The sequence below is a fragment of the Scedosporium apiospermum genome (genome assembly GCF_000732125.1).
Source record: "Scedosporium apiospermum strain IHEM 14462 chromosome Unknown SEQ_SAPIO_0044, whole genome shotgun sequence".
Taxonomy (NCBI): Eukaryota; Fungi; Ascomycota; class Sordariomycetes; order Microascales; family Microascaceae; genus Scedosporium; species Scedosporium apiospermum.
The window spans coordinates 53,147-76,844 of NW_015971745.1; the positions used below are offsets into that span (position 1 = coordinate 53,147).

The following is a 23,698-nucleotide window of genomic DNA, read 5'->3' on the forward strand; positions in this document are numbered from 1 at the left end:
GTTAAGCAGCTAGACTCATTTAGGAGAAACTCTGGTGCCAAGGAAGCGGCTTAACGGCAGTGGTGGGCAGCACGATGAAAGAAGAAGCGGGCTTTCTCTCGGGCACTGCAGGACCAGAGTTCACGATTCCTCCAATTGGCGAAGCGGGAGTCGTGCTGCCCCGGGCTTAGTGTAGCTGCCACTGTGCCAGTTTGATGAAGAAGCGTCGACAAGAAAGCTTCCATCAGGTCCTGGAAAGCGTGAGTGAGGTAGCACTGTCGAAGTGTCTGCCGTGCGCCACCCCCGGCCTTGGATGTTCCTTGTCCTAACGGGAATACTGCCTCGTCCATCAGGAGAGCTTAGATTGAGGAAGGACTCGTCAAAGCCCGTGTTAGTGTTAGTGCTAACCAAGCGCAGCAGCCTCTATGCCTTATTTTCTGATTACATTAGCGCAAGCCAGGGAAATGGGGCTTGGATTGGGCCGAGAACGTGAGAAAAGGAGACAAGACGGCCGGAGCCATCATTGTTCCTGGTCATGAGTCCGGTGAGAACAGTGAGGGAGTGTAGATGGTTGGACGGACTGGAGCCGGACAGGCACGGAAAAATTAGCATGCGATGGGGCTAAACAGACAGGGGACCCTGCTTCCCGACCCTGCCACCCACCCACCCATATCTCGATTCGGCCAGTGTGCAGAGGGGTAAAATATGGGGAAGGATGGGGAAGATTGGGGGGATCGAAATTGGGACGAAGATCTCCAACCCTCCCATTGGAGGCATTAAATCTTCAATGTTACCAAACAAGGTCGCCAGGGAAATTTGAACTACCTCTCTTGATATGGTTGCCGCCAGACCGAAAGAGGCAGTCATTCGACCGTCGCTTGCACACATTGGGTCTTTCCCCTCTTGCAGCCTTTGGAAGCGCATCTGAGAGCCCGGGCTATCCTTCGCACGAAGATCGTTGCTCGTCCGGTGAGAACCAAACTATGCCACACATTCGCCAGCAGTGGCAAATAGCTAGTTGTGGTTTTAGTAGTATCGGCCCATCACACGATGCCCAGGCCACGGAGGGCTCCAGTGCGGAGCTTGCCAGCAATGCGACGACAACATGGCGGTTGCGTGTGCGCGCCCCGTCGTTCCGGTGGCTGGCCATCCAGTTCATCTCCATGTTCACGGTCACGTCCCTGGGATGGAGGCCGTTCTACCAGCTAAGACAGCACCGAACTTCCTTCCCCGGTTAAAGCTCATCAGAACGGCCGAGCCATAGAGACCCGAGGCCAAATTCCAGGTTCGTTATTGATTAAAACGTCGGAGGTCATGGTAAAAAGCAGATGTACGGTTTGGCTCGTCCGAGCCATATTAGCTCATATGTGCAAGGCGCTCCTCGGCTCCTCGCTTCCTGGAATTTTCATCGGCTCCTGCCACGCATGGAGAGATTCGAACGCTCCTTCAGAGGTTGTAATCAGGTGCCTTGGTACTTGGGTACTTCGCAGGAACAGGTGGGGATCACAAATTGGTTTCAATTGAAGGACCCAAGGCTGCATGGAACATGAACCAACCCGAGTCTGAAGAGGCATTGAAGAATGGAATGAGATCAATTCATCAGATCCATTGTTTCTGCTTGTGTTTGGCCAGCCGGCCCGGTAGTTGGCACCCGAAACCCGCCGGTCATGTTCAATGTTTCCTCTGCATCTCCTTTCATCTCCTTCGTGACGTCGTCATCACCGACCTCAGACTGGTTATTTTTGGTAAGGGGTAACATCAATCGAGAGATTAGTAGCAATGGATCATGGAAAATCCGTCCTCCCTCTCATGATTCTCCGGTTGGGCTGTCCGATCCTACCTTTCCGAGCTCAAAAACGGACCCTATTAATCTGAATATCGTATGGCGGCACTGGAAACATTGCAGGACACGAATATGCGCGTTCACCCAGGCCGTTTGAGGGTGGCAAGGGTTTCCGGGAAGTTCTAGCCATCAATCATAGTTAATCTTTGAGACAGATCACAGCAGCTTCAAATGTTCTATTCTAGATCCAGACACACACACATGCACACACACACCCTCTCCTCTTCCAGCACCCTTCCCACCACATCAGCTCGGCATCTCTATGTAGCGTTGCACGCCGCCCTTGCAGAGTCGGTGCCTTTCACATCAACGCCCGATGCTCTCCCATACCCAATTGGCGCCCCTTCTTCCTCCGAATAGCCTCTTACGGAGTAGAAACGCAGTAGGCCTACTTACGCCACCAACCACACCTTCTCCCCCAGCCCATTGCTACATTACGGCTCTTTGAGGTTCGGCCCTGGAATCCGATGCCGCCGCTGCTACGCTGGCTAGGTTGCCGAGTGACAGCCTGGCGATTCGCCCGCCCATGCAACGAAGTCTACGTCAATGTAACAAACCGAGGAGCCGAGCGTCATCTTCTTCGGTCTACTTCGTAGTGTTGATGGCATCGGTTGCAGATCTTCCCCCACCATTTGATCTTCCGCCGTATTTGACTATCCTGCACGTCCAAGGTCATGGCCGCCCACCTTGTAGGAGCCAATGTATGGAGATAGCTGACTGTCGTTGCCGATTTGCCTTTCTCCAACCTTCGGCTTGTCGTGTCTTTTCTGCACGTCGCCTCTTTTAACGTTCTTCCGCAGCAGAATCAATTTACTTTCATGATGACCGAAAATAATCGAGAAAATTGGTTGATGTAGGGTGGAAAAAAAAGGGCAAAAAAGCTCGGCTCCGGGGGTTGAAACCATCGCCTACGAAAACAATCCGGGGTCGTTTTCTAACCTATTGAGTCGTTTGGTCTTGGCCCGCCAGACCATCATGAGTGCAGGCTCACTTGAACAACTCGGCTGGTAGGTTGGCTCTGTATCCTCGTATATAAAGCAATGGCTGGGTCCGTTTTGTGGGTATAGTAATGGCGGAAGGAATGAAGGAGAGCTCCTTCCCCCTTGAGGCTGTCATATAGCAAGTGTCTGACTGAGGTCGGGAAGGAGAGATGGAGGTTCGTACGATTATCATGGGAGATTCGTAGGTGAAGGCCGCCTCAAGCCCCTCTAGTACTACAACAATCTTCAAGCCATCCGACTTAGGGAAGCAGTATCGTGGGTGCTGCTATCCAACCATCATTTCTGGTCATATGCAGAGGAGTCGAAGGAGTTGAAATCTATCGTTGTAATTTCATCTTTCTCCGGCGATGCCGTCGCTGCCCTCCGTCTTGAGGATTCAAGTGAGTAGGAAGTAGATAATCCGGCGTTTCCGCGTCTCCAAGAAGGACTTCAGAGGATCGCCGGGTTAACTACTTGGGCATTATACTAATCCCCATAGAATTATTGCAATTTCTACTTACTTCTATCTAGTCATGGGAGAACTTTAAGCTCCTCTACTTTCCTCTACATCGATCAACTGATTCCCATCCTCCCTAGGAGAGTACTGGGACAGTGATAGAGATACTAGCGGTGGCTCCGGCACATGTCAGTTCTTTCCGGGGAAAGGGAATAGATTCTAGGTGGGGGGGAAGGAGGAATTTCTGGGTCTAGAAGATAAGAGACATCGTTTTCTTGCTTCCTTCCATTTTTCAAAGTTTTATAGTTTATCACTAGTGTCATATTTTATTATTGAGTCTCCGGTAATCAGTTCTACAGTCTTATACAGTTCTTTCTTTACCAGTCCTGATTTTAGGGAACCGGAATCTAGCCTCTTGTCCACTCTTTTCCCTTTCAGTGAATTGTGTCTTACAAGGCCACCTTGAGCCCATTTTCTTGTACCCCTTGGGAGCGCTCGTCGCGCCTTCTCTGCATTGTTTCTGTTGATCAACCTATTCGGCGCCTGTTAGTCCTCGTAAGGGCTTTGCGGCGGCTTCCTGTGAGTTCTATTATTTGGATGTTTGCCACCAAGTCCTCGTTCCTATTCGTCTGTGTGATGTTGCGGTCAGGGCTTCACTGATCCATCTCATATAGTCAAGCTGAAACGGCTCTTCCAAGCTATCTAGCAAATGGACTCATCTTCTCCTCTGTATCCGTACTCGTCACGCATAAGTAAGCATAGAAATTACAAAACTTGGTGTATCTGTGAAGGCAAGAGAGCGGCTAAGCAGCGGGCCCCATCTGGTCTCAACCGTCAACTTGCATAGAGGCGGGCCGCTTCACAATCCGTATTTTCTCGCATTTCGCATCTACGAAGGTAGGAGGTGAGGCCTGGTTATAGTCGGATTTTATGCACTGGATATATCGTCAGCTAAGCAAAACATTCAGCCGCCCGTCGCGGTGCCGTGGATATATGCCAGGAGTTTTTTTTTCGCTCGGGATTAGAACGGCCTAGTGGGGAGGATAATTTCCTCCCGGCAGCCGCTTTTGCTCCGCGTCCATACGGCCCGGTATATCCACCACATGAGCCTCCACCGATATGCAAAAGCTCGGTCTGGGTGTCGTTTGTGAGTCCTCGGAAACAAGCTTGCCCCATGACCTCGGCAATCCCATCAGAATCGCTGGGGGCTGTCAGAACTAAACTAGATTACTCCGTACAGTAGTTTGGCCGAATCTCCTGATAATGGACCTGTGGGAATCCTCGATGGGCGGTGTCGAACGCTGGACAAAGCGAGGGAATAAGTAACTCAGTATCACACGATATCACGACATCATCGGGGATCTCACAATCGCACATCCTGTTTCCATTTTGGTCTCTTCATCTCCTTTTCTTCTTCTTCCCAAGTTCTTTTACATCCATATCCCAGAATAGATAATTAAAACAGAAAATCTCCGTCGCTACTCAGTGCGTAGGCGGCACACAAGCCCGTTTGATATAAACGAGCCACAACCCTATATTTGACACAGAGAGAGATAGGATATGCTTGTAAATGCGACTATAGAAGAAGCAGCTCCACCCACCTGCATTAGGCCCGCCGTCATGACGAGCAACAGGAAAAGAAAAGGAGATATAAGTTTAGAAGATGCAGGAATTTTCTTGGCTCTTCCATACCCCAGCGTTAAACCAAAAGCCTGAAGCCGAGTGGATCTTTTTCTCATTGGGGATAGCCGACAATCGAATGCTGCTCCAGTATCGTCCTGTATCTCCGCCCACGTAGTTTAGTTTACGAAACCCGAGAGCGAGAGGTGAAAGGGATTGGAGAAAGAAAGGCTCATGAAGGGTCACCTATTTTCTAGATTAGTTTAGCTCCTGCATGACACCAACCGTGCTTTGATGTGACGTTTCCGTTCTCCATATTTTTTTTCGCAATCGACGCCCATCATTTTTGGCCAGGAGCGGAGAACTATCAACCATCGGCTTCGTTCCGCCAAGTTCTTGGATCAAGTTTTGTTTGTAGAACACAGGGCGCAGAGAATGGGGAAAACAGATGCAGTTGCATTGCCGTCCAAATCATTGCCCCAAGGACATTAACAGGTTCCACTTATCCCCGGCGGACTTTATTTGCTGCTATAGTCTTCCATGACTTTGCCAAGGGAGGTTGAGAACCTTGCGAGTTCGGGAGGCAGGAAGGAACCATGATGACGAGATGAGAAGGGTGAAAGGAGAAGGGGTTGTAGAGTGACGTCATAGGGTTAAGTTGGGAAGTCGAGATCTCGAGGGTCCATTGTCATGTCACCTGCATAAAAGCTGTTTTTTGCTGCACGGAAGGTCCAACCGTCCAACGGCCTCCAAGCTCTCACTGGCCAATCAGAGAAGCTCAATGCATATCTACCTCATCCTGCATCCGTATCGGGCAATTCCGAACCCGCTCGCAAGTTGATCCTTCGCCCATTTCTTCCCCAGAATATCGTATCGTACGAAACGATGTGGTACCTCGCTGCCGACGTCCCCGTATTCGGGACCCGGGCTAAATTTGCACACACGATTTGCGCCAGTCTCCACTTGGCTCCTGCTTTGCTATCGGAAGATGATGTTATGCGACCGTTCTCCTTCGAGCTATTGATCAGGCATATAGGCTTCCCGGATGCATCCCGAGTTCCCAACACGTGTTAGCGCCGACTCGGGAGGGCGAGGTCAGTTGAGAACCCACCTGAGTTGCAGTTGTGGGTGTTGAATTCTCTCCGATCTTATGTGCCTTCTTGGCGAGCCGTTAGTCCAGTCCTGACTGCGGAGCCGCCTTTGAGAGAGACAAAATGGACGTTATTCCCGATCTTCGAGGGCTTGATCCTATTCCTACATCCATTACACTCTTCCTCCAGTCTTCTCTCTATATATCTCTCTCCTTCTTTGGTCTCACCAACTTGTATATATGTGTGAATACCTCAATTGATACCCTTGTCAATTCGTCCCAACAGACTCGATCCGTGGTCTGATTACTTCCTTATCGGCGCCATCATCTTCCCAATTCATGATAGCTGAGATACCGAGCTACTAAATTTCGATTAAACCTGGTCCCATCGATTCGGTCTCACGTTTCTGTCTATCTCTTTTACGTCCTATTCTCCGTTTGCTCATATTCTACGTCAATATTGGCAACCATGTCCACCGCGGAACCCCAACGGGCTAATACCCTTCCGGCCACGAGGCCAACCCGGCCCAAATTCAACTCCATGCGCACCTCAGACAGGCTCCGCGAGGGCTCTCTGATCCGAACACAATCCTTTATGACGACGGGGAAGATGAAGAAGGACCGCAAGTCCGTCTTCCGAGAGCTAGGCCTAGATGACGACTGTAGCGATACAAGCTCTCTCCCGCAAACCCCCGCCATCTCTTCTTCCACCCGAAGCCCCAGCATCGATGCGCAGGAGGATCCCATCTATGTGGATTTCACCGAGTCACCTTCAGAAGTTTCGACCCCGTGGCCTTCTTTAGGAGAGGCAAAGGGAAGCCTTGCCGCTGGCGATGTTGTCGCATCGAGATAATTCCGGTGATTCAAGGATCACTAGGACCTAGCAAGCCGCGCCGCCAGCGTTGTCAGATGCGGGCGCTCTACTTCCTCATTCTTGGCTTCTTCTCTTTAGCGGGCGTCTAGGACAGAGATATCCGACGCGTTGCGTTGTGCATTACCACCCCGGGATCTTCAATCAGAACTGTCTTGGGATACTCCATTATTGATGTTATGTGCCTTCCAACATCCCATCCCTCCTCACTTGCATATCAATTGGACCTTTTCTCTCTTTTTCCTACATTTTACAAGAGCTTCCACCACTTACTCGCCTTTCCTGCGGCTCGACGAGGGCCGGGATCACGGTGTCGGGCGCTCGGGATTAAATTGCTTGGATTGATTGGTTGATTTTTCTTTTCTTCTGTTTTGGACGCAAGAAGAAAAAAACGAGTTACTTTGTCAACTGGCTTCGATAAAATGATGGAGCGCGAGGCGTTTAAGGGTTGTTATTTCGGTCAAACTTGGAGGGATTCTACTCATTCATGAGCAGTTTTTTTCTCTCTCCAGGTAAGGCCTTTTGTCTGTATGGTGCAAACTGTTCCAACCATTTGAAATTTGACATGAATATATTGAACCGACTACTTGTATAGTAGGCCCCTCTCTAACCTCCCTAATCTATGAAATGGTCCTTGGTAGAGTGAAGTAAGCTGGTCGACGTGCACATATCAGAGGCAGGCAACAAATCAGCCTGAAAAATGGCCTGTACCACCGGTATTATAGTAGCTTCTGTCGATACAAATCTTGGATAAAAGAATTCAGAGGAACACACGATCAGGGGAAGAAGATGTGATTTGTCGTGTTCGAAGAGTCCGATGTTGTGAGGTGGCCCCTCTGTGGATGCGGCCGGTGGCGCCGCGTCCCCCGACGTGGGCAGTGATTGTTAGATCCGGAGAAATGACAAAGAGGATGGGTCGTAGTGGTCGTATGGGAGTAAATCGTCCGAGTGGAAGATGTGGGTATCTTGTAAGTGATAACTATGTACAGGCGCGAAGGAGCACAGCATCTCGGCGTCCTCCGGCGAAGAACGAGCATAATACGCAACCATCATTGCTTCTTTTTCTTCAATTTATTTTCCAACATTTCCGTTCCTGGAGTGAGGTAGTCATCTTCTTTTGTTAAGGACTCCTTCTCATGCAGGCGCTAGCTGATCAAGAAGATGATCATGTCTGTCAGCGGAAGAATTGCGGAAGAAGAAAAAATACCGATCCTGAAGAAATTCCAGGAGATTCTTGGCCTCTGTAAGCTCGCCAACGAGACTGAGACGGTGGACGGCGTCTACGCCCATGATGGCTTCTCTGCACATGCGATCCGTGTTGCTTGAGATGTCCCGATCTTTGACGTCCTCAAAGTAGGCGACCGCCGGCCTGTGGGTCGGTGTGGTGGGGTGGTGGAGGTAGAGGTGTGCGACGGGGAGTTTGGTGATCGGGAAGAGGTCGCGGCCCACGGCGTGGTAGGAATCGAAGAGAGAGGTAGAGAGGGCTGGTTTCCGCCAGGAGGCGATGGTGGCGCGTTTGGCGAGGTCTAACCAAGGTTTTATGATGAGGGGTCTGTAGCGAGGGTCCTTGCGGTACTTCTTGCTCGCTTGGACGACGGACTTGAAGGCGGTGTCGATACATTCGGCGCTTGTCACCTCGGCGCGGACGAGAAAGAGCAGCAAGCGCCGTGCTGAGTCGAGGGAGGCTTGGGACGTGGGGCCGTCATCTGACATGAGCCTTGCTATCCAGGACCAGACCAACTCCTCCCGGCCCTCTGCTACGAGAAATTGCACAAAAACCGCTGCGAACCTGGGGAAGCGTGCGAATTCGAGGTTCTGTTCAAGGCCTGCGGAGCGGAGCCATAGCATTACCTTATCGGAGACGTCGAAGCCCGAATAGTCTTCGAAATTTGCGGCTTGCTGATCCTCTCCAAATATGCTTTGCCGGTCTCGTATAAGGTGGATCTTCGCCGTTAAACATCCCGTAGCAATTCTTATCGTCATTAATCCCTTCGACACGGCCTCCTCAAACACATCCATCGGATCTCGTTTTGTGCGGGGTTCCTCAGTCGGGTAGGGCTTTCGCTCGGGGATGGCAGCTGATTTTGTGAGAAAAAGGGGGTTGGATAGAATAGACGCAACATGGTGGTCTGTTGGAAGGCGGCGTGTCTCTCCGAGCCTGGCATCGCGATTCACTCGCGTCGGTGGTCGGGTGGGAGCTTCGGACTTGCCGTCGCCGGAGGGTTTTTGTTCTTCACAATCCAACCATCCGTGCTCTTTGTCGAGGTTTCTCCTAAACGACGTCGTCACGGCATCGAGGAATCTTTCGGTCTGGCGGCGAGTGAGGGGGTCTGGGTAGTGAATGGACTTGAGGATGAAGGAGGGGTCGAGCTTCAAGCGGAGAGGTTTCGAGCTGAGCATTTTGGTGTGGCGGAAAAGCCGCAATCAGAGGAACCCTTCTTAGTCTACGTTCAGGTGAATTGGGGTTCCTGAGGGTCTGAGATTCGAGCTGTTGGAAGGACCAGCGGTTTGGATTGAAACGAAGCTTCCTCGAAACACCAGATATTCTTCGGATCCATCACCTTGGCCTGCGGAGCATCGGATGACATCGTTCTATCACGTGATTTCTAGCCTGTAGGTTCAACTTGTCACATTGCAAAATCCAACTCAAGAGGATCGATGAGTCAGCAACGAGCTATCTTGGCTTGAGTACCAAAGTCTTAGCCTCAACCTTCAAATTCAAATTACGACTCGGTTGACAACTCCGTAGGTCCCAAGTACCGGACCCTAAAATCAACCTCCTCCATGCGTCATTGTGTACTCGACGAATGGCGAATGGTTGGTGCTCTCTTTGTTCTGGGGTGTAAACTCGGCTTATAACTTCAATTGTGTGTCCCTGCTGAAAAACACTGGCGAGGGTCATCTTTGTCAGGTGACGAGACTCCCAATTCAGTCACGGACCGGCACTGATGCCGCTCCATCCAATGGTCGCGTGAGGCGAAGCCCAGCATTGATTCTGTCACCAACCGTGCATATTGCAAAGGTGCAGTCGTAAAAGTTTAGAGACAGCGCAGGTTTCTTCGCCCTGGAAATGAAAGAGAAGAAGAAAACTGAAGCGACTAGCGACTAGTAATGCCCGGCTATCTAAGAATGGTGAAGGCCCACTCGTCTTACAACACGTCAGAGTTTTGCAAGCCTGACTGGAATGCGAATTGTGGGATGGGTGTTGTAAGCCCTTCCCATCAGTCGAACAGATGCAGGGTGCAGTGCCTAATTACGAAGTTGACGAGGCTATCGGCGTCTCCTTTTCTGCTGCCTACCAGTTTCTGTTTGGAGTTGAGAATTGCCATTGTAGATTATTCTAAACTATCTTATCATCGGACGACGCCGAGACACTTCGGGTGTTTCTCCATCCTGGGTCAGATAACCATCGTGACGCGTGCCCCAAGCGAAGCGCTGACAAGGGGAGCTTGCTCTGTTCTGCAGGTGTATAATTTAGGGGCGGGCTCGCCGCCTATTTTGTGAAGTAGAAAGTGGTTGCTGGGCCTTGCAGCTTCCCCGTGGCGGCGAGGTACCAGGTACTTGTGGCTCGGAGGCAAAAGAAACTTCAGGTCAGAAGTGATAGCACCTGATTCGTGCAAGTACTGTAGTAACACTTTCTCTATAACATATGCAGTGCTGCTGCTAAATTGATACCATAAATAGCCCCAAAGCACTTGCCCCATCTGGTACCCTTGGGGCGACCCTAGATGAATGGCGCAAGTCTCTGGTACCTTGTACCTTGCTGCTAACACGTCGACACACCAGCAGCCAGCAGCGAGGAGGAAATCCCAGCACTAGCACCGTGTACTCTCGTACTTTTTGCCTTGACAAGCATCAGCCTCTCCCGTTCACCATTTTTTCCTCCTTCCTTCCACCCCCAAACCACACCACCCCCCCCTTCCAACCATCATCACAAAATCCATCAAGAAACGTCCCAGATTCACGTCGGACGCGCGTCGCCTATCCACCTCGGTGTACTCCATCGTACGCCTTCCTTTCTCGAACCTCTAGATTGAATCAAAAATCGACGAGCCTGTATTGACCGCGAAGCTTGAAATTCCTGTGCAACGGAACTGGACCCGTCTGCCCATCTTCCCTTCTTTTTTTTCCCTTCCTCACCCAAACCCCATATCTTTCGTCTCGCTCATAATGTCCGAGACTGCGACTCGGTCTGGTGCCTCTAGGGGACGAGGCTCTGGCCGTGGCGGGAGAGGCGGATTTTCGAGTCGAGGAGGCCGTTCATCCGGAAAAACTAATGGCGATAGCCTTGACGCACTCGATACTCCCTCCCCTGCTGCCTTCGATGAAGATGCAGATGTGGCCGAATTGAGGAAGCTATACGGATCCAAGGTCTACCCCATCAAGGACATGTTCCAAGGCTGGTCGGAAGTCGATATTTTGTACGCTCTACAGGAGGCTGATGGCGATGAGAATCTCGCCGTCGAAAGGATTGCTCATGGTATGTGTGATTTCATCTATTCACCTCCGTCACGAATCGTCGCGAGCGACTTGATACATTTCGCCACATCTGATTTCCCTGTCGTGTTCTGTTTTCTGCTCATGCTTCGAGAGCCTACCCAACCGCGTTTTGGAGCCTGAAAACGGTTTCTTTTTTTCTTTTTCCTCCTCGCCTTTGGCACATCGACGCTAACGTTGTCATCTTTTTCCATTTAGGCGCTGTGTCTCAATGGGGCGAAGTCTCCTCCAAGTCTAAGAAGACTCGATCGAAGCCAAAGGATACGGTAAACGCGGCAGCCACAACCGATTCCCATTCAGGCAGCACCAGACCCTCGCGTGGCGGAAGGAATGTTTCTGAGAGTGGACGCGGTGGCCGAGGTCGTGGCGCCGACAGGGGCGGTCGTGCTCCCCGCAGCCGACCTGCTCAACCTGCTACCAACGGCGCCCGCAAGGAACATAACCTTTCAGTTCCTACCGAAGAATCGACTGCCTGGGATACTACTACTACGACCAAACAGGGCGACTCTGAGAGTCGAGGTCATGCAGCTGCCGAGCAGCCAGCCTCTGGCCCTGAGCCTACGAAGGCAGCCGCTCCCCCGGCCAAGACCTGGGCTAGCATGCTCAGGCAGGCGACCGCGCCTAAAGTTGCGCCGAAGCCCAAGGAACCCCCCGTCCAAAAGCCGACCGAGTCTTTGGAACCTCTCCCCCCTGTCGAATCCCCTGCTCCCATCGAGGCCCCTGCTGCCGCAGAACCTGAACCCGAACCCGAACCCGTTGAGGCTCCTGCGACCGAGGAGGCACCTAGCCCTAGCACTGAGGCGACTGAACCCGCGACAGAGTTGCCGCCTACCAAGGACGCGCTGACAGAATCCAACCTTGAACAAGTCAACGATACATCTGCGCCTGCTCCCACCGACACAGCCGCTAGCACCGCTGCCGACTCCTGGGCGCCCGCGCCTGCGGACATCAGCTCCGTCCCAACCCCCACTTCTCATGCCCCTTCGCAGACTCAACCCCCTCCAGCTGTACCTCAACCTGCTGGATTTGTTGCTACTCCTACCAAGCCCGTGGGACGTGCTCCCCACTTCCAGCGCCGCATCCTCGATCAGGAGGAGGCGGTCAGAATGCCCGGCAACCGCGAGGTCGACCGTGCCGCCGTTCAGTTTGGCGCATTCTCTCTCAATGGAACCGAAGAAGATATCGATGGAGATCGCGAGGAGCCTGAGACCCGGGCCCAGCCTCCCGATGATTCGCCTATTGCTCACCCTCGAACCTCTCTCCCCCCCGTTTCTCAACCCAATGCTGTTCCCGAATCGCTCTCTCAGAAGCCTGCCGCCCCTGCCGTCCCCGCTGGCGCGCCAACCGGTATCGCCCCTGACCTCGATGGCTCCGTACAAGAACAACAAGCTAACGCTCCCTCTCTAGCCCCCGCTGCGCAAGCCCAGGCTCAGCAGCCTATCGCCGGCCAGGGTATGTTTTCATCCTTTGTCGGTACGAATGATCTTTACACTAACGGCCTTCCCTATTCAGCTCAACCCGTCGCTCAGACAGCTCAGTCGTTCGGTCGCTTCGGTGCCCAAGAAGGCGCACCGGGCTTCGCCTCTCTAAACCAACAGGGCGCTGCTACGATTTCGCACCAGCAGCAACAGTACGAAAACTTCCAGGCCCAACAGCAGCCGGCTCAGCCCCCGCATACGAGCGGCGCATTCAGCTCAGCGCCGGGCGACTTCTCGTCTTACTATACCGCAGACCAGCAAAACCGTGCTCCATACAACTACTACGGCCAACAATACGGCCAACAGCAGCACCAGGCTAGCCAGGGCCAGCCGGAGCCTACCGCCGCTACGCAGCAACCCCAACCTCAGCGCGCCTTCGGCGGATACAACCAACCCTCGCAGGCTGATAACCTCAGCCAATACCCCCAAAGCGGTGTGGGTGGTCTCCACAACCAGTCGCGTTTCGGCGGCGTCGCGACCGATCCTCAAAGCAGCGGTCATACCACGCCCAACCCTCCCGGCCAGGGCCAGGGACAGCAGCAGCCGACGGGCCAAACTTCTCAGCCCCAATCTCACGCGCAACAGAACTATCCCTACAATACTCACCCTTACTTCAACAACCCCTACTATCACACTTACTACGCGCAAGCCTACGGCCAGGGCGGCTACGGCGGAGCACCCTATGGGAAGGGAGGCATTTACGGAGCGCCTTACAACATCCCTCCCCAGGCACCATATGACCACAGCTCGTCTCCTGCTGGCGGATTCCAGTCGTCGCTCCACCGCGACAACAACGGCATCGGGTCCGGACTAGGCGACTACGGACGGGTGGGAAGCGCGCAGTCTGGACACCAGGGCGGTCTTGGAGCCAGCTCCTTTGGCGGCATGCACGACACTTTCGGACGCGGGCCCTCTTCGTACCAGTCCCAGGCTGGGCAAGGTTTCAACGCGCAATCCCAGGGTGCCGGCTCGGGCTCGGCTAACGATGACTTGAAGCCCTACGTCGACTCCAAGACTGCGGCTGGCCCTTCACCTTCCCTCGGTGGCGCTCGTCCCGGATCGGCGACTAACAACGCCCCCGCCGGACAAGGCGGTCTCCCCCCTCAGTCCAACGCCCAAATGGCTGGTTATGGTGGCTACCCCAGCCATCTCCAGCAGGGCCTCCACGGATCTAGCGGCTACGGCATGGGCGGCGGCAGCGGCGCGGGCCAGCACGGAAACACACCTTACGGCTCATACGGCCAAGGCGGCTTCGGTAGCGGCGGATACTACGGCGGTGGTGGCCAGCAACAGCAGCAGCAACAGCAGCAGCAGCAACGCGGCGGCTGGGGTGGAAACTACAACCACTAGAAGAAGGGTACCCGCCCACATCACCGGACCGATAGGCGCCGGCGTTACGGAGGCCGATCGAAAGGCGCCAGGGAGGATGAAAACACAACACCATGATGGATTCTTTGATTTCTAGCCAAGTTAACGGGTGGGATGGTTTTTGTTGTTGATGATGATAAGGGTAATCGCTTTGCATCCTCGAAATAAAAGGGTCGAGGCAGGGAGTTTATACACACACACACTCATCCCGGCAATTAGCAAGGGATTTTTTTTAAGAGTGTCGAAAACAAAAGGAGGAAAAAAATGGGAGAGGGGGGAGGGGGGGGGGATCATAGTATGACCAAACACACAAGGGCTGTAATAACGGGAAATACTTTGTTCTAACAACTTCTGCTTTATGTTTTTGTTTTTGCGCGGTTTTCTCTCGAGAAAATGTGTCTCCAGTTTTCGGGTTGTCTTTTTTACTCTCTTTCCCGTTGTTCTACAAACTCCCCCTTTTCTATCATCATCAAAAAGGGTTCTCTGTGTCATTTTATTAAAAACTCCGCTTTTGGTTTGTTCCTATTCTTGTCTGTTTTCTTTTTCCCTCTGCTATTATTTGTTTCCAGGTGGGATCGGAGGGAGGCGGGGATTAGGTTGAACAAAGGGAAGGGTTTTTTTTTTCTTGTTCCTTGTTATCGTTCACACATCTTTTGTTCAAAACAGAAAAAGAGAGAGATTCTCTTGTGTTGATATTGTTTCTCGCTCGACTTGCGTTTCTGGGATTCCTTTGTGTATTTTTTTTATTGCCGAAAACAGGACAGAAGGAAAATGCAAAGGATGAAAAGGGAATGACATGAGAAAACAAGAGGGTCTTTTCTTTTTCCCTCTTCTTGTGGTTGATAGGATGAGAGTATGAGAGAGAGAAAAAATAATTTCCAAAAAAGAGAGGAAAAAAAAAGAAGAGTGTGTGTGTCTGAGATGAGATGTGTTTTATCTTTGCTGCTTGGTTGGCTTTATGTGAAGTTCAATGTTGTTTCTTGAGCCTGGAGAAAAAGATGAAGAGAGGGAGAGAGGGAGAGAGACAGTGGTGTGGAAAGATTGCATGTGTCCTTCTCTCTTGAAGGCTGTATTTATATCGAGGCATGGAGATGGATGTACTATTGAGTTGTAGCCTTTAAATGGGATCTTTGTTTTTCATCCCTCTGCTCCCCAAAAGAAAAGTTTCTGTCTTGATAACTGAGAAAGTAGGGCTCTATGGAATGGCTGTTATATTTGCTTACTTGCCCTTGGTTCTCGAGAGAAAAAAAGGCTATTGCAAATGGCGAGAAGGAAGGCAACGGGAAGAGACAAATTACATCGACAACAACGGAGACTAACTATTCATCAAGGAAGCGAGTAACTTGGCGAGGCGAGATCTCTCTGTACAGCAGTAGAGAGTTTAGAGCCTTCTCCCTCCTCCCATGGACTGCCCTCCTCCCCCATTCACCTCCCATTTCTCCACTTTCCCACGTCTACATGAGTTCGAAATGCCATCAAATGCTCTATCATCTCATTCCCTTTCTAGTCATCAGCTCTGCAACAAGGACTTGGGGTTTATCAGGAGAGGAAGGAGGAAGATGGAAGCAGGGAGGATTGAAGTCTTTTAGGAGAGTTCCACTCAATGCCTTTATATCAACATTTTAACATTCAACATGAGAAAGCAAAAAAAGAACAGAGAATATCTACACTGAATAATGTGCACAAGGCTTGTTTTTCCTTCTTCCCTCTTCTGGAAGAAATGAAAGAAGAGAAAAGAAGATAGACAAGAAGAACAAGAGAAGAGGGGAAGAAAACAGACTCTTGCTCCCACAGGATGGAGTGTGCGTGACTCGAAGAAAAATGCCTTGCCAGAACCAGGACCTGGTCTTTTACGTTTATTCGACGGTGGAACCGATGGGACCGTAGCGGATGTTGGACCAGATGACCTGACTGTAAGGAATACGTTAGCAATACTGATGGATAAGAGAGAACAGATAGGGGATTGAGAGTTTTTCATCAAGAGATAAAGACGTACGCATCGGGGTGGTTGGCCTCGACGTCCGAGGGGACACCAGAGTCCTGGGCACAAGGACCACGGGCAGCACCGGGGGTTCCCTCCCTCTCGGGCGGGTAGGTAGAGTCGAGCCAGAGCATGTTGGCGTAGTGCTGTCATTTCCCCAACAATGTGTCAGTTCATAAACCTCTAGTATCAATTGCAGGGGGCCATTTCATCAATGGTCGTAACTTACGTCGTCCCAGATAGACATGACGAGGACCATGGGAATCCTAAGGGCGTCGTTGAGGAGGGGCCATCCACCGACGTCGTTGAATCGGTTGAAGTCGTCAAAGACCTCAAAGACCTTGTCGCAGAACTCGGGGGTGATGGCCGAGGAGTCGGGAAGACCCTCGAAGGTCGGGGCGGGGATCTCAATCTTCTTGCCGTCCTGGACGAAGAACTGAGACATCTTGTTCTCCTCAAAGCGAGTGACGACACTATTGTTCGTCTTCTTGTTAATATACTTCCCAGGTTCTTTTCAAAGACTGGCGGCAACGACTTACGTGAACTTCTTGCTGGTGTCGACAACCTTGCCGATACCATAGAAGTCGGGGTTACCCATGCGGTAGGGGTTATAATCGCAACCGTTGGCGTCGCAGAGACCGTTGAAGCGTTCCTCGGAGTAGGTACCACCGCAGGTGTCGTTCTCGCAGACGTGGTAGTTGTTGTCCTTGCAAGGGTGGGGGGTAAGAGCGAAGGCGTGGGCGTTGGACTCCCTATGGTGTTGCAATCTATGTTAGAAATAATTTCCTGCGCCTCTATCATGAACCCGAAGAAGAACAGTAAATCAAACAGTAAATCACATACCAAACGTCAATCTCGGCACAGCAGGCACCATAAGGGCCGACACCAGCGTTAGCATCGTTGGAAGAGGGCTTCCATCCCTCGACGTTACCCTAAGAAATAGTGGTTTAGTAACTCTTTCTTTATTCTTTGGCATGGCAAAAGCCAGAGGACATGGGGAGTGTGCAGAGATTCATTTACCTTGCCACCGACGAACTTCAAGTCACGGGCGCACTGGGCGTCGCAGTAACCAGTACCATACTTGGCACCAGCCTTGTTGGTGGAGTAGCTCGCCATGCCACCATCCTCCTCCATAGCGACGAAGTAGAGGGCACCGTTGAGACCGCACTCGAGGGTGGACAGGTCAACATCGAAAGTGAACTCGTGGTCCATGAGGTCGAACATCTGGAACTTGTCCGCTCCGTTCATGAGATAGAATCGGGAGCCAATGTTGGTGCCGTACTCGTGCTTGGTGAGGAACTTGAGGGTGAGGGCGTCACCGCTGGTGGAGGCACCATAGGTCGTGCCATAGTCGGCGCCCTCGATGGCACACTTCTCGGCACACTCGGTGCCAGTCTTGCAGACGGACTCAACCCACTCATTTCCATCGTAGCAGTTGTCATAACCGTCGGTCGTGTGGAGCCAGCGCCAGTTGGCGTCAATGACGACCTCGGCGTTGACGGTCGTGCAGCTGCCGGGAGCGGTACACTTCTTCCAAGACATCTTGGGGTGAGTCTCGGTCTGCTCCTTGCCGACCTGCTGGGCGGCAACCAGCGAGGCGAAGAGTCCAAGGGTCGTGGCGAACTTCATTGTGACGAGATTTTTTTGCTTCTTCTTCTTTTCCTTTTTACCGATGGTATATGATCCAGAAAGATGAGCGGGAAATGAGCGACAGAGAACGCGGCTTCTTGCTAAACAATGTGCCTAGAGAGCTGAGGAGCATCACAAAGGGACCTATCTCGACCGGGGGACCGAGGATTCTTATAGAGAGAGAGAGAGAGAACAAAGGACGGAGCAAGGAGGCGCTGTCCCTTGGGGAGGCGCCTCTTGCCAAGGCCATGGTAATTAGCAAAGGGCCTCTCTACCTCTTCAGAAAGAGCTCAAAGTCACTTTTACCAAACGGGGTAGAACCGTCCGAAATTACAGGCTGGTCTCTTCATCCTCGTTAATCGTGAGTATCGAGCCCTCGAACGGCTGGATCGTGTGCACAAAAAGTTGATTAACACTTTAATCAAATATTCATGCTAGCAAGCCCGGCGACCGGCGGTGTCTCCATGTTCGAAACCCAGGAGCTTGTTTAATTCACCATAGCGGGAAGGAGAGCAAAACGGGGTCCGCCTCCCCACGCCCCATGGCCCCACGGAGCAGTAATATCTTTTTCCTCCCTTTCTTTCTTGGAGAGCCATGGTTTCATGAGGGGTCTCCCGCCCGCTATCCCCAATGAGTTGAGCATTGACGAAGGGAAACGGATGCTCAATTCCGCCGGCTGTCGGTCCAAATTGGAGAAGGACTGGGTGTGTGGAGACAGATCCATAAAACAGCCGCCTTCGAGATGCGGCTTCCAGAAAGGAAATCCGGAGAAAAACGTGGCGGCTATCAGGGCTAAAGGGCCGTCATCCTGCCAGGAAATCTCACACCCTCCCCTTGTTGGAGACGATGGTTAGCATGCACACAGAAGGCTTTTCCTCTTTTTGCCCCTTTTCTTATTTTTTTTTTTGTCTTTTCAAGTGCGGGTGAGTGGAGCTCCTCTCCAGTCTGGGCATGACCACTTTGCACATTGCATCTTTTTCGTACTTTGCGTACGGATAATAGGACGGCCGGTCCCAATGAGCGGAGCCCCCGTTCGGTACGATTTTGGGTCTAATGGAGAAGAGCGAGCAGCAGGTCGCTAGAAGTGCCGTGCGTGCGTGCCGCGTATCCACTCTCGACGGGAGACGGGTCGTAATCATAGTGAGGGAAAAAGAAATGGGGCGTCGAGCCGTTTGCTGGTCATGTAAACCAGGGTAGGTGGTCGAAGACGCCCATCACGGTCGGTGGGGATGGTTAGGTCGAAAATCGTCGGTTCTCGGTGTCCTCGCTTTCGAGGAGGGATTCGACCTATAAGTAGACGTCTTGGACCCTGTCTCGAGGGAGCACAAGAGTTGAGGCTCAAGATGGGCTTTCTGTATGGCAATACACCAATTTCTTTGTCCCACCACCTTCGTCAACATCGACACGACGACTACCACCTTGAACACGCACGAAGGGGGGATGTGGAATGTTCCAGGCGAGATGGGCATCCTGGCACTTGCAGCTGCCGATCACCGAGCGATCCTGGGGTAAATTCATAATCATTAACGGCTTATGAACGTAAATTGGGGCAAGTGCGGAGTCTACATGTATTCTCCAAGGCACCTGAGTATGGCCGAAGAACTCGTATGTTGTGAAACGAAAAGGGAGGGGCGATAAAGAATAGGATTACAGGGCCGGAAACACGGATAAGATGGATGCGTAGGCAATATATTCGAGGGGGTGTTGGGAGAAAGACAGAAAGACAGAAAGACAGAATCAGCGTGGTTGTGGAAACCAGACGACGTGATCAACAGTTCCAGAGCTTCTTCCACTGGGGCGGAAACAACACTCGCAGATGGCTGGGCTGTGCCAAGCAACCCGATGGGATGAGCTTGGTTTGCTAGGGGCGTGAAGAAATTCTAAAGATGAAGAGCGCTCGGTGTAATGAAGGATTTTGCGTTCATCAATGGCCGCCGCTCATATTAGTTGCCCTGATCAACTGATGATTATTATTCTCTCGTTCAATGCGACACCGAATCTAGCTCAAACTACCGCTCCAATGGCCGGACTCCATGGAAATATCATCGTGCATTATCGGTAGTGAAGCTAAAGTAAACATGAATCCGCGACAGAACGTGGCCCAAGGTGCGGAACGGGTTTGCGGGGACAGCGGACAGCGGACAGCGGACAGTAGACAGCGGTTGAGAGTCGACCGAGAATGGGACCGACCCATATGCTACGAGGTCGATGCCCGGACGATCGAGTCTTTCCCACGATTTTTGTCGAATGAAAAAAGGACTATCCGAGATGACAATTCCGTGTGGTTGTAATCTCGAATTGATTAAAACGGCACCGGGACTGAACGATTTGGACAAATTGTTTCGCCACCTGACAGCATCCTTTAATTACCAGATATTCATTAATGTATCCAAGTATACAATGCCGTCGTGTATAGCGTATATAGTATAGTCTTAGTGCTGCTGCGCCATGCGTGAGTGGGTGATCGACCATCCAGGTCCGGGGGCAGCGTTCCATGATGGGAATTGGTTCAACCTCCTCCGTTCAGGACAATCACTCAACGCCTAGCAGCGCGAATCAGGTTCCTGGGCCCGTAACTTGGGATTTTTGGAGCCCAAGAAACCTCTGCAGGTGCGCTGCGAAGTCTGCGCAGAGCCTGTGCGGGGTGTTGCCGAAACACCGATTCGGGACACTTCCCAATTAGGAAAACCCGGACCACAGCTCCTTTCTCTCGTGCGGACTTATTTACCCTGTTTTGTCCTCGAGCTGTCTGCCCGTCCGACCTTCAGCGCGCAGGTCCAGATATTCTCAGGTGAAGCGGTTTGACGATATTATTTTCTTCCCACCGCCTGCCCCGTCTTCAATTGTGTCGAGTGGAGGTCGCAACAAGGTTAGCGGGTGATGCGCGCCAAGCGGCTGGGCGGGTCTGGGCAGACTTGACGATTTCCGGGCTTCGCGTGACCGACTGCCTTTCGAGCCGCCGCGGACTGTGAGTGGAATTATGGGGCGTGGACAGGGGAATCGAAGAACATATAAAGCCCTGTGCGTCTTCTTGGCTATTCGGCACGCAGAAAAAAAGTGGTTCGGCCGCTGTCTGGGGACCGGGACAAGACTTGAAAACTGGGGTATAAAATGTTTGCGAGACCCACGAAGGGTGGTGGGACAATCTTCGCCTTGAGACCCTCCCGATCTTGGCCTCCTTGGCTAGCTTGGCTTGCTTGGCCGCTTGGCAAGTTGTTGAGCTGCCGCCAAGAAGGATGGTCTCATCGCTTGATAAGAAGAGGCACTCAAAAGAACAGGACGAAACGGGATTTCGCGGAATATCCCTGTCGCTCGCTGCTAGTCGCGCCCGGATCTCCGCCGAAAATCATCGCCATTCTGCCTGCTCACCAAGGGCACAATGGGCTTGGAACAGCTCGGGGGGAAAGTTCGTCTCATGCTCAGATAAAAATAAACCGAGCAAGGAGGTTTTTGCAGAGCTCCACTTACTATTACTCGAGCTATTTTAATGCTTCCGGCTCCGTGATGAGCGACAGGACCCCTCGGATACATGACTCCACGGGTGACGTGCAATGTTCTGATCTTGAGTTCAAGTTAGGCAATTGTAGGGCCAATTGGCACTGAAGATTTGCAGAAAAATGGCTAGAGCAGAATAAGAAGGTTCACCGTGACATAAAATAGGAAATTGCCGGAATTGAGTATTCAATCCTCCGGCTTGTTATGAGGTTGGTTTAGCTATGTAGATGAGGCTCTTCGATGCTCCAGTTTAAATATCGTCGGTTCGTTCCAGGTGCGATTACTAAAATCGTCGGCTTGACTTCGTTCATTGTTCATTTTTCCTCGACCTCCCAAGGTGTTGTTGCCTCCAGCCACAAATCCGCCACAGCCATCACCCCTCCAAGTTGTGGCTTGAGGTGGGGCATCGCATTATGCGCTGTGAAGCTCTCATGCTGATGACTCCTACACATCAAAATATATTTTCAAAACCGCGAGTGACAGGAGCACAGCACATGCAATGCTCTATGGTCGTCTAAATATCTTTCCTTTGTGCTAGTTGGCATCTCCTTAGACTACAGCATCTCTTTCACTCAATTTTTACATCACTCCTTTCCTTCGACTAGATATTCCATTCGCCCCACCTCTCCGTCTCACGATGCCCTCAGCCATCACAGCGCCGTCGCCTGGGCTGCAGGCCTTAATTCTCTGCGGCCCTGGCTCATCCTTTCCAACCTTTACATCAAACCCAGATGAGAACCCCAAGGCGCTATTACCTATAGCGAACCGCCCTATGGTCTGGTATCCAATTGACTTCTGCTACCGCATGGGCATAACTGGTACTCTTCACCCCCTGCCAATCCACCCATCGAGAGCATGAGAAGCTGACCACGAGTTCAAGATATCACACTGATCTGCCCTCCAAGCGCGTCACAAGCTATCACAAGGGCGCTAAACACCAACCCCTTCTTAACCGCCCTGCCCCTACCTCGCCCAGGTGTCTTGGCGCCCGACGGCCTGGACCAGAACACTGGCACTGCCGCGATTCTTCGTCTCCCGGAGATTCGACAGCTTGTACAGTCGGATTTCTTGGTCTTGCCGTGTGATCTAGTCTGCGAGCTTCCGGGAGAAAAGTTCCTGCATGCCTGGATGACTACTGCTGCGAGTCTCTCTTATGTGTTGGGCGATAAGAGGCTCGCCGAAGACGACGGCTCGCCTCTGTACAACGGTGGTCTCGGCGTTTGGTACGATACCAAGACGGCCAATCCAATCAAGGGCGAAGAGACGGATTTTATTGCGACGACTCCGCTTCCCCCCGTAACTGCGATAACTCAGAAGGGCTCCCTCTTGCCCCACGTATCTAAGCTGGTATACTCGATGCCTACCTCGTCCCTATCCGACCTTGTCGAGGAGCGCTCGGGGCTACCTGTTAGGCACGGTCTCATCAGGAACCACCCGCGCGTTCGAATGCTCACCACCCTCCGAGACGCTCACATCTACATCTTCCCGCGCTGGGTCATCGACTTCGCATACAAGAATGACAGGCTCGACAGCATCGGAGAGGACATCACCGGCTGGTGGGCTAAGGCAGGCTGGGAGAAGGGCCTCGCCGAAAAGCTCCACCTTGGAGAAGTTTTTGCCGAAATTGAAAATGGCGCCGGATCTAGGAGATTTTCTGCCGAGGATAGCCTCTCCGGCAACGGCACCCCTGTAGGATCCCCGAAGGACACCAGCAGCATCGAAACCGCGTCGATCCCTCCCATCCTCGCCTATCTCCACCCCAACGAACCCGATGCAGCCGTCATCCGTCGAGTAGATACCGCGCGATTACTCCTCAGCGTTTCGCTCCAGCTGGCGAAAGTGCCCTCAATCGAGGAAGTCGGCGCCGAGGCTGCCTCACCTTTCGCCCATCCGAAGAAGGTGGCTTACCCTGAGGGAGTCAAGTCAAGGACGACTATTACCAAGGCCGACTCGCTCATCGCAGACCATGTCACGGTGGAAGAGAAGACTTCGATCAAGGAGAGCGTCATTGGAGCCCATTGTCAGATTAAGGAAGGTGCCAAGATGCTACAATGCGTTCTTATGGATGGCGTAACGATTGGCAAGTCGTGCAAGCTTACGAGGTGTATTATTGGTAAGAGAGCCGTTATTGGCGACAACTGTGTTCTCACAGACTGTGAGATTCAAGAGAATTTGTTGGTCGAGGCAGGAAGTAAGTATTGCCCTTGGAAGCTTTTATTTACGCCAAGTCCTTCTCCCCCATTCTTCCGTTACGTATCGTGGCTAACTATCTGACTCTCTTTTTCTAGCTGAGGGCAAGGATGAGAAGCTTATGAGCTCCGAGGGCCTCGAGGCGACGGAGGAGGAGATGAGAGAGGTCCTTGAAGATGCCGGTGATGATTTCATGGCTGATGAGGCCATCATAACTTAG

The 23,698-nt window shown here is 52.1% G+C and overlaps 3 protein-coding genes and 2 pseudogenes across 3 annotated transcripts; 3 read left to right on the forward strand and 2 right to left on the reverse strand.

The window, feature by feature from the left end:
• Positions 1-6,438: 6,438 nt before the first annotated feature.
• On the forward strand, positions 6,439-6,822 carry SAPIO_CDS0880 (annotated as a pseudogene; the record flags this gene model as incomplete).
• Positions 6,823-7,974: 1,152 nt separating this feature from the next.
• On the reverse strand, positions 7,975-9,240 carry SAPIO_CDS0881 (annotated as a pseudogene; the record flags this gene model as incomplete).
• A 1,770-nt stretch (positions 9,241-11,010) lies between these two features.
• SAPIO_CDS0882 (Uncharacterized protein) lies at positions 11,011-14,165 on the forward strand (the record flags this gene model as incomplete). Its single annotated transcript, XM_016783563.1, has 3 exons — positions 11,011-11,320; positions 11,536-12,789; positions 12,850-14,165. The coding sequence occupies 3 exons, from the start codon at positions 11,011-11,013 to the stop codon at positions 14,163-14,165; spliced, it is 2,880 nt and encodes a 959-aa protein (XP_016645837.1).
• A 1,874-nt stretch (positions 14,166-16,039) lies between these two features.
• Positions 16,040-17,793, reverse strand: SAPIO_CDS0883 (Cellulose 1,4-beta-cellobiosidase (non-reducing end); the record flags this gene model as incomplete). Its single annotated transcript, XM_016783564.1, has 6 exons — positions 16,040-16,094; positions 16,180-16,310; positions 16,394-16,637; positions 16,704-16,916; positions 17,008-17,096; positions 17,185-17,793. The coding sequence occupies 6 exons, from the start codon at positions 17,791-17,793 to the stop codon at positions 16,040-16,042; spliced, it is 1,341 nt and encodes a 446-aa protein (XP_016645838.1).
• A 4,132-nt stretch (positions 17,794-21,925) lies between these two features.
• SAPIO_CDS0884 (uncharacterized protein) lies at positions 21,926-23,698 on the forward strand (the record flags this gene model as incomplete). The annotated part of the gene is made up of 3 exons (XM_016783565.1): positions 21,926-22,106; positions 22,169-23,479; positions 23,577-23,698. The coding sequence occupies 3 exons, from the start codon at positions 21,926-21,928 to the stop codon at positions 23,696-23,698; spliced, it is 1,614 nt and encodes a 537-aa protein (XP_016645839.1).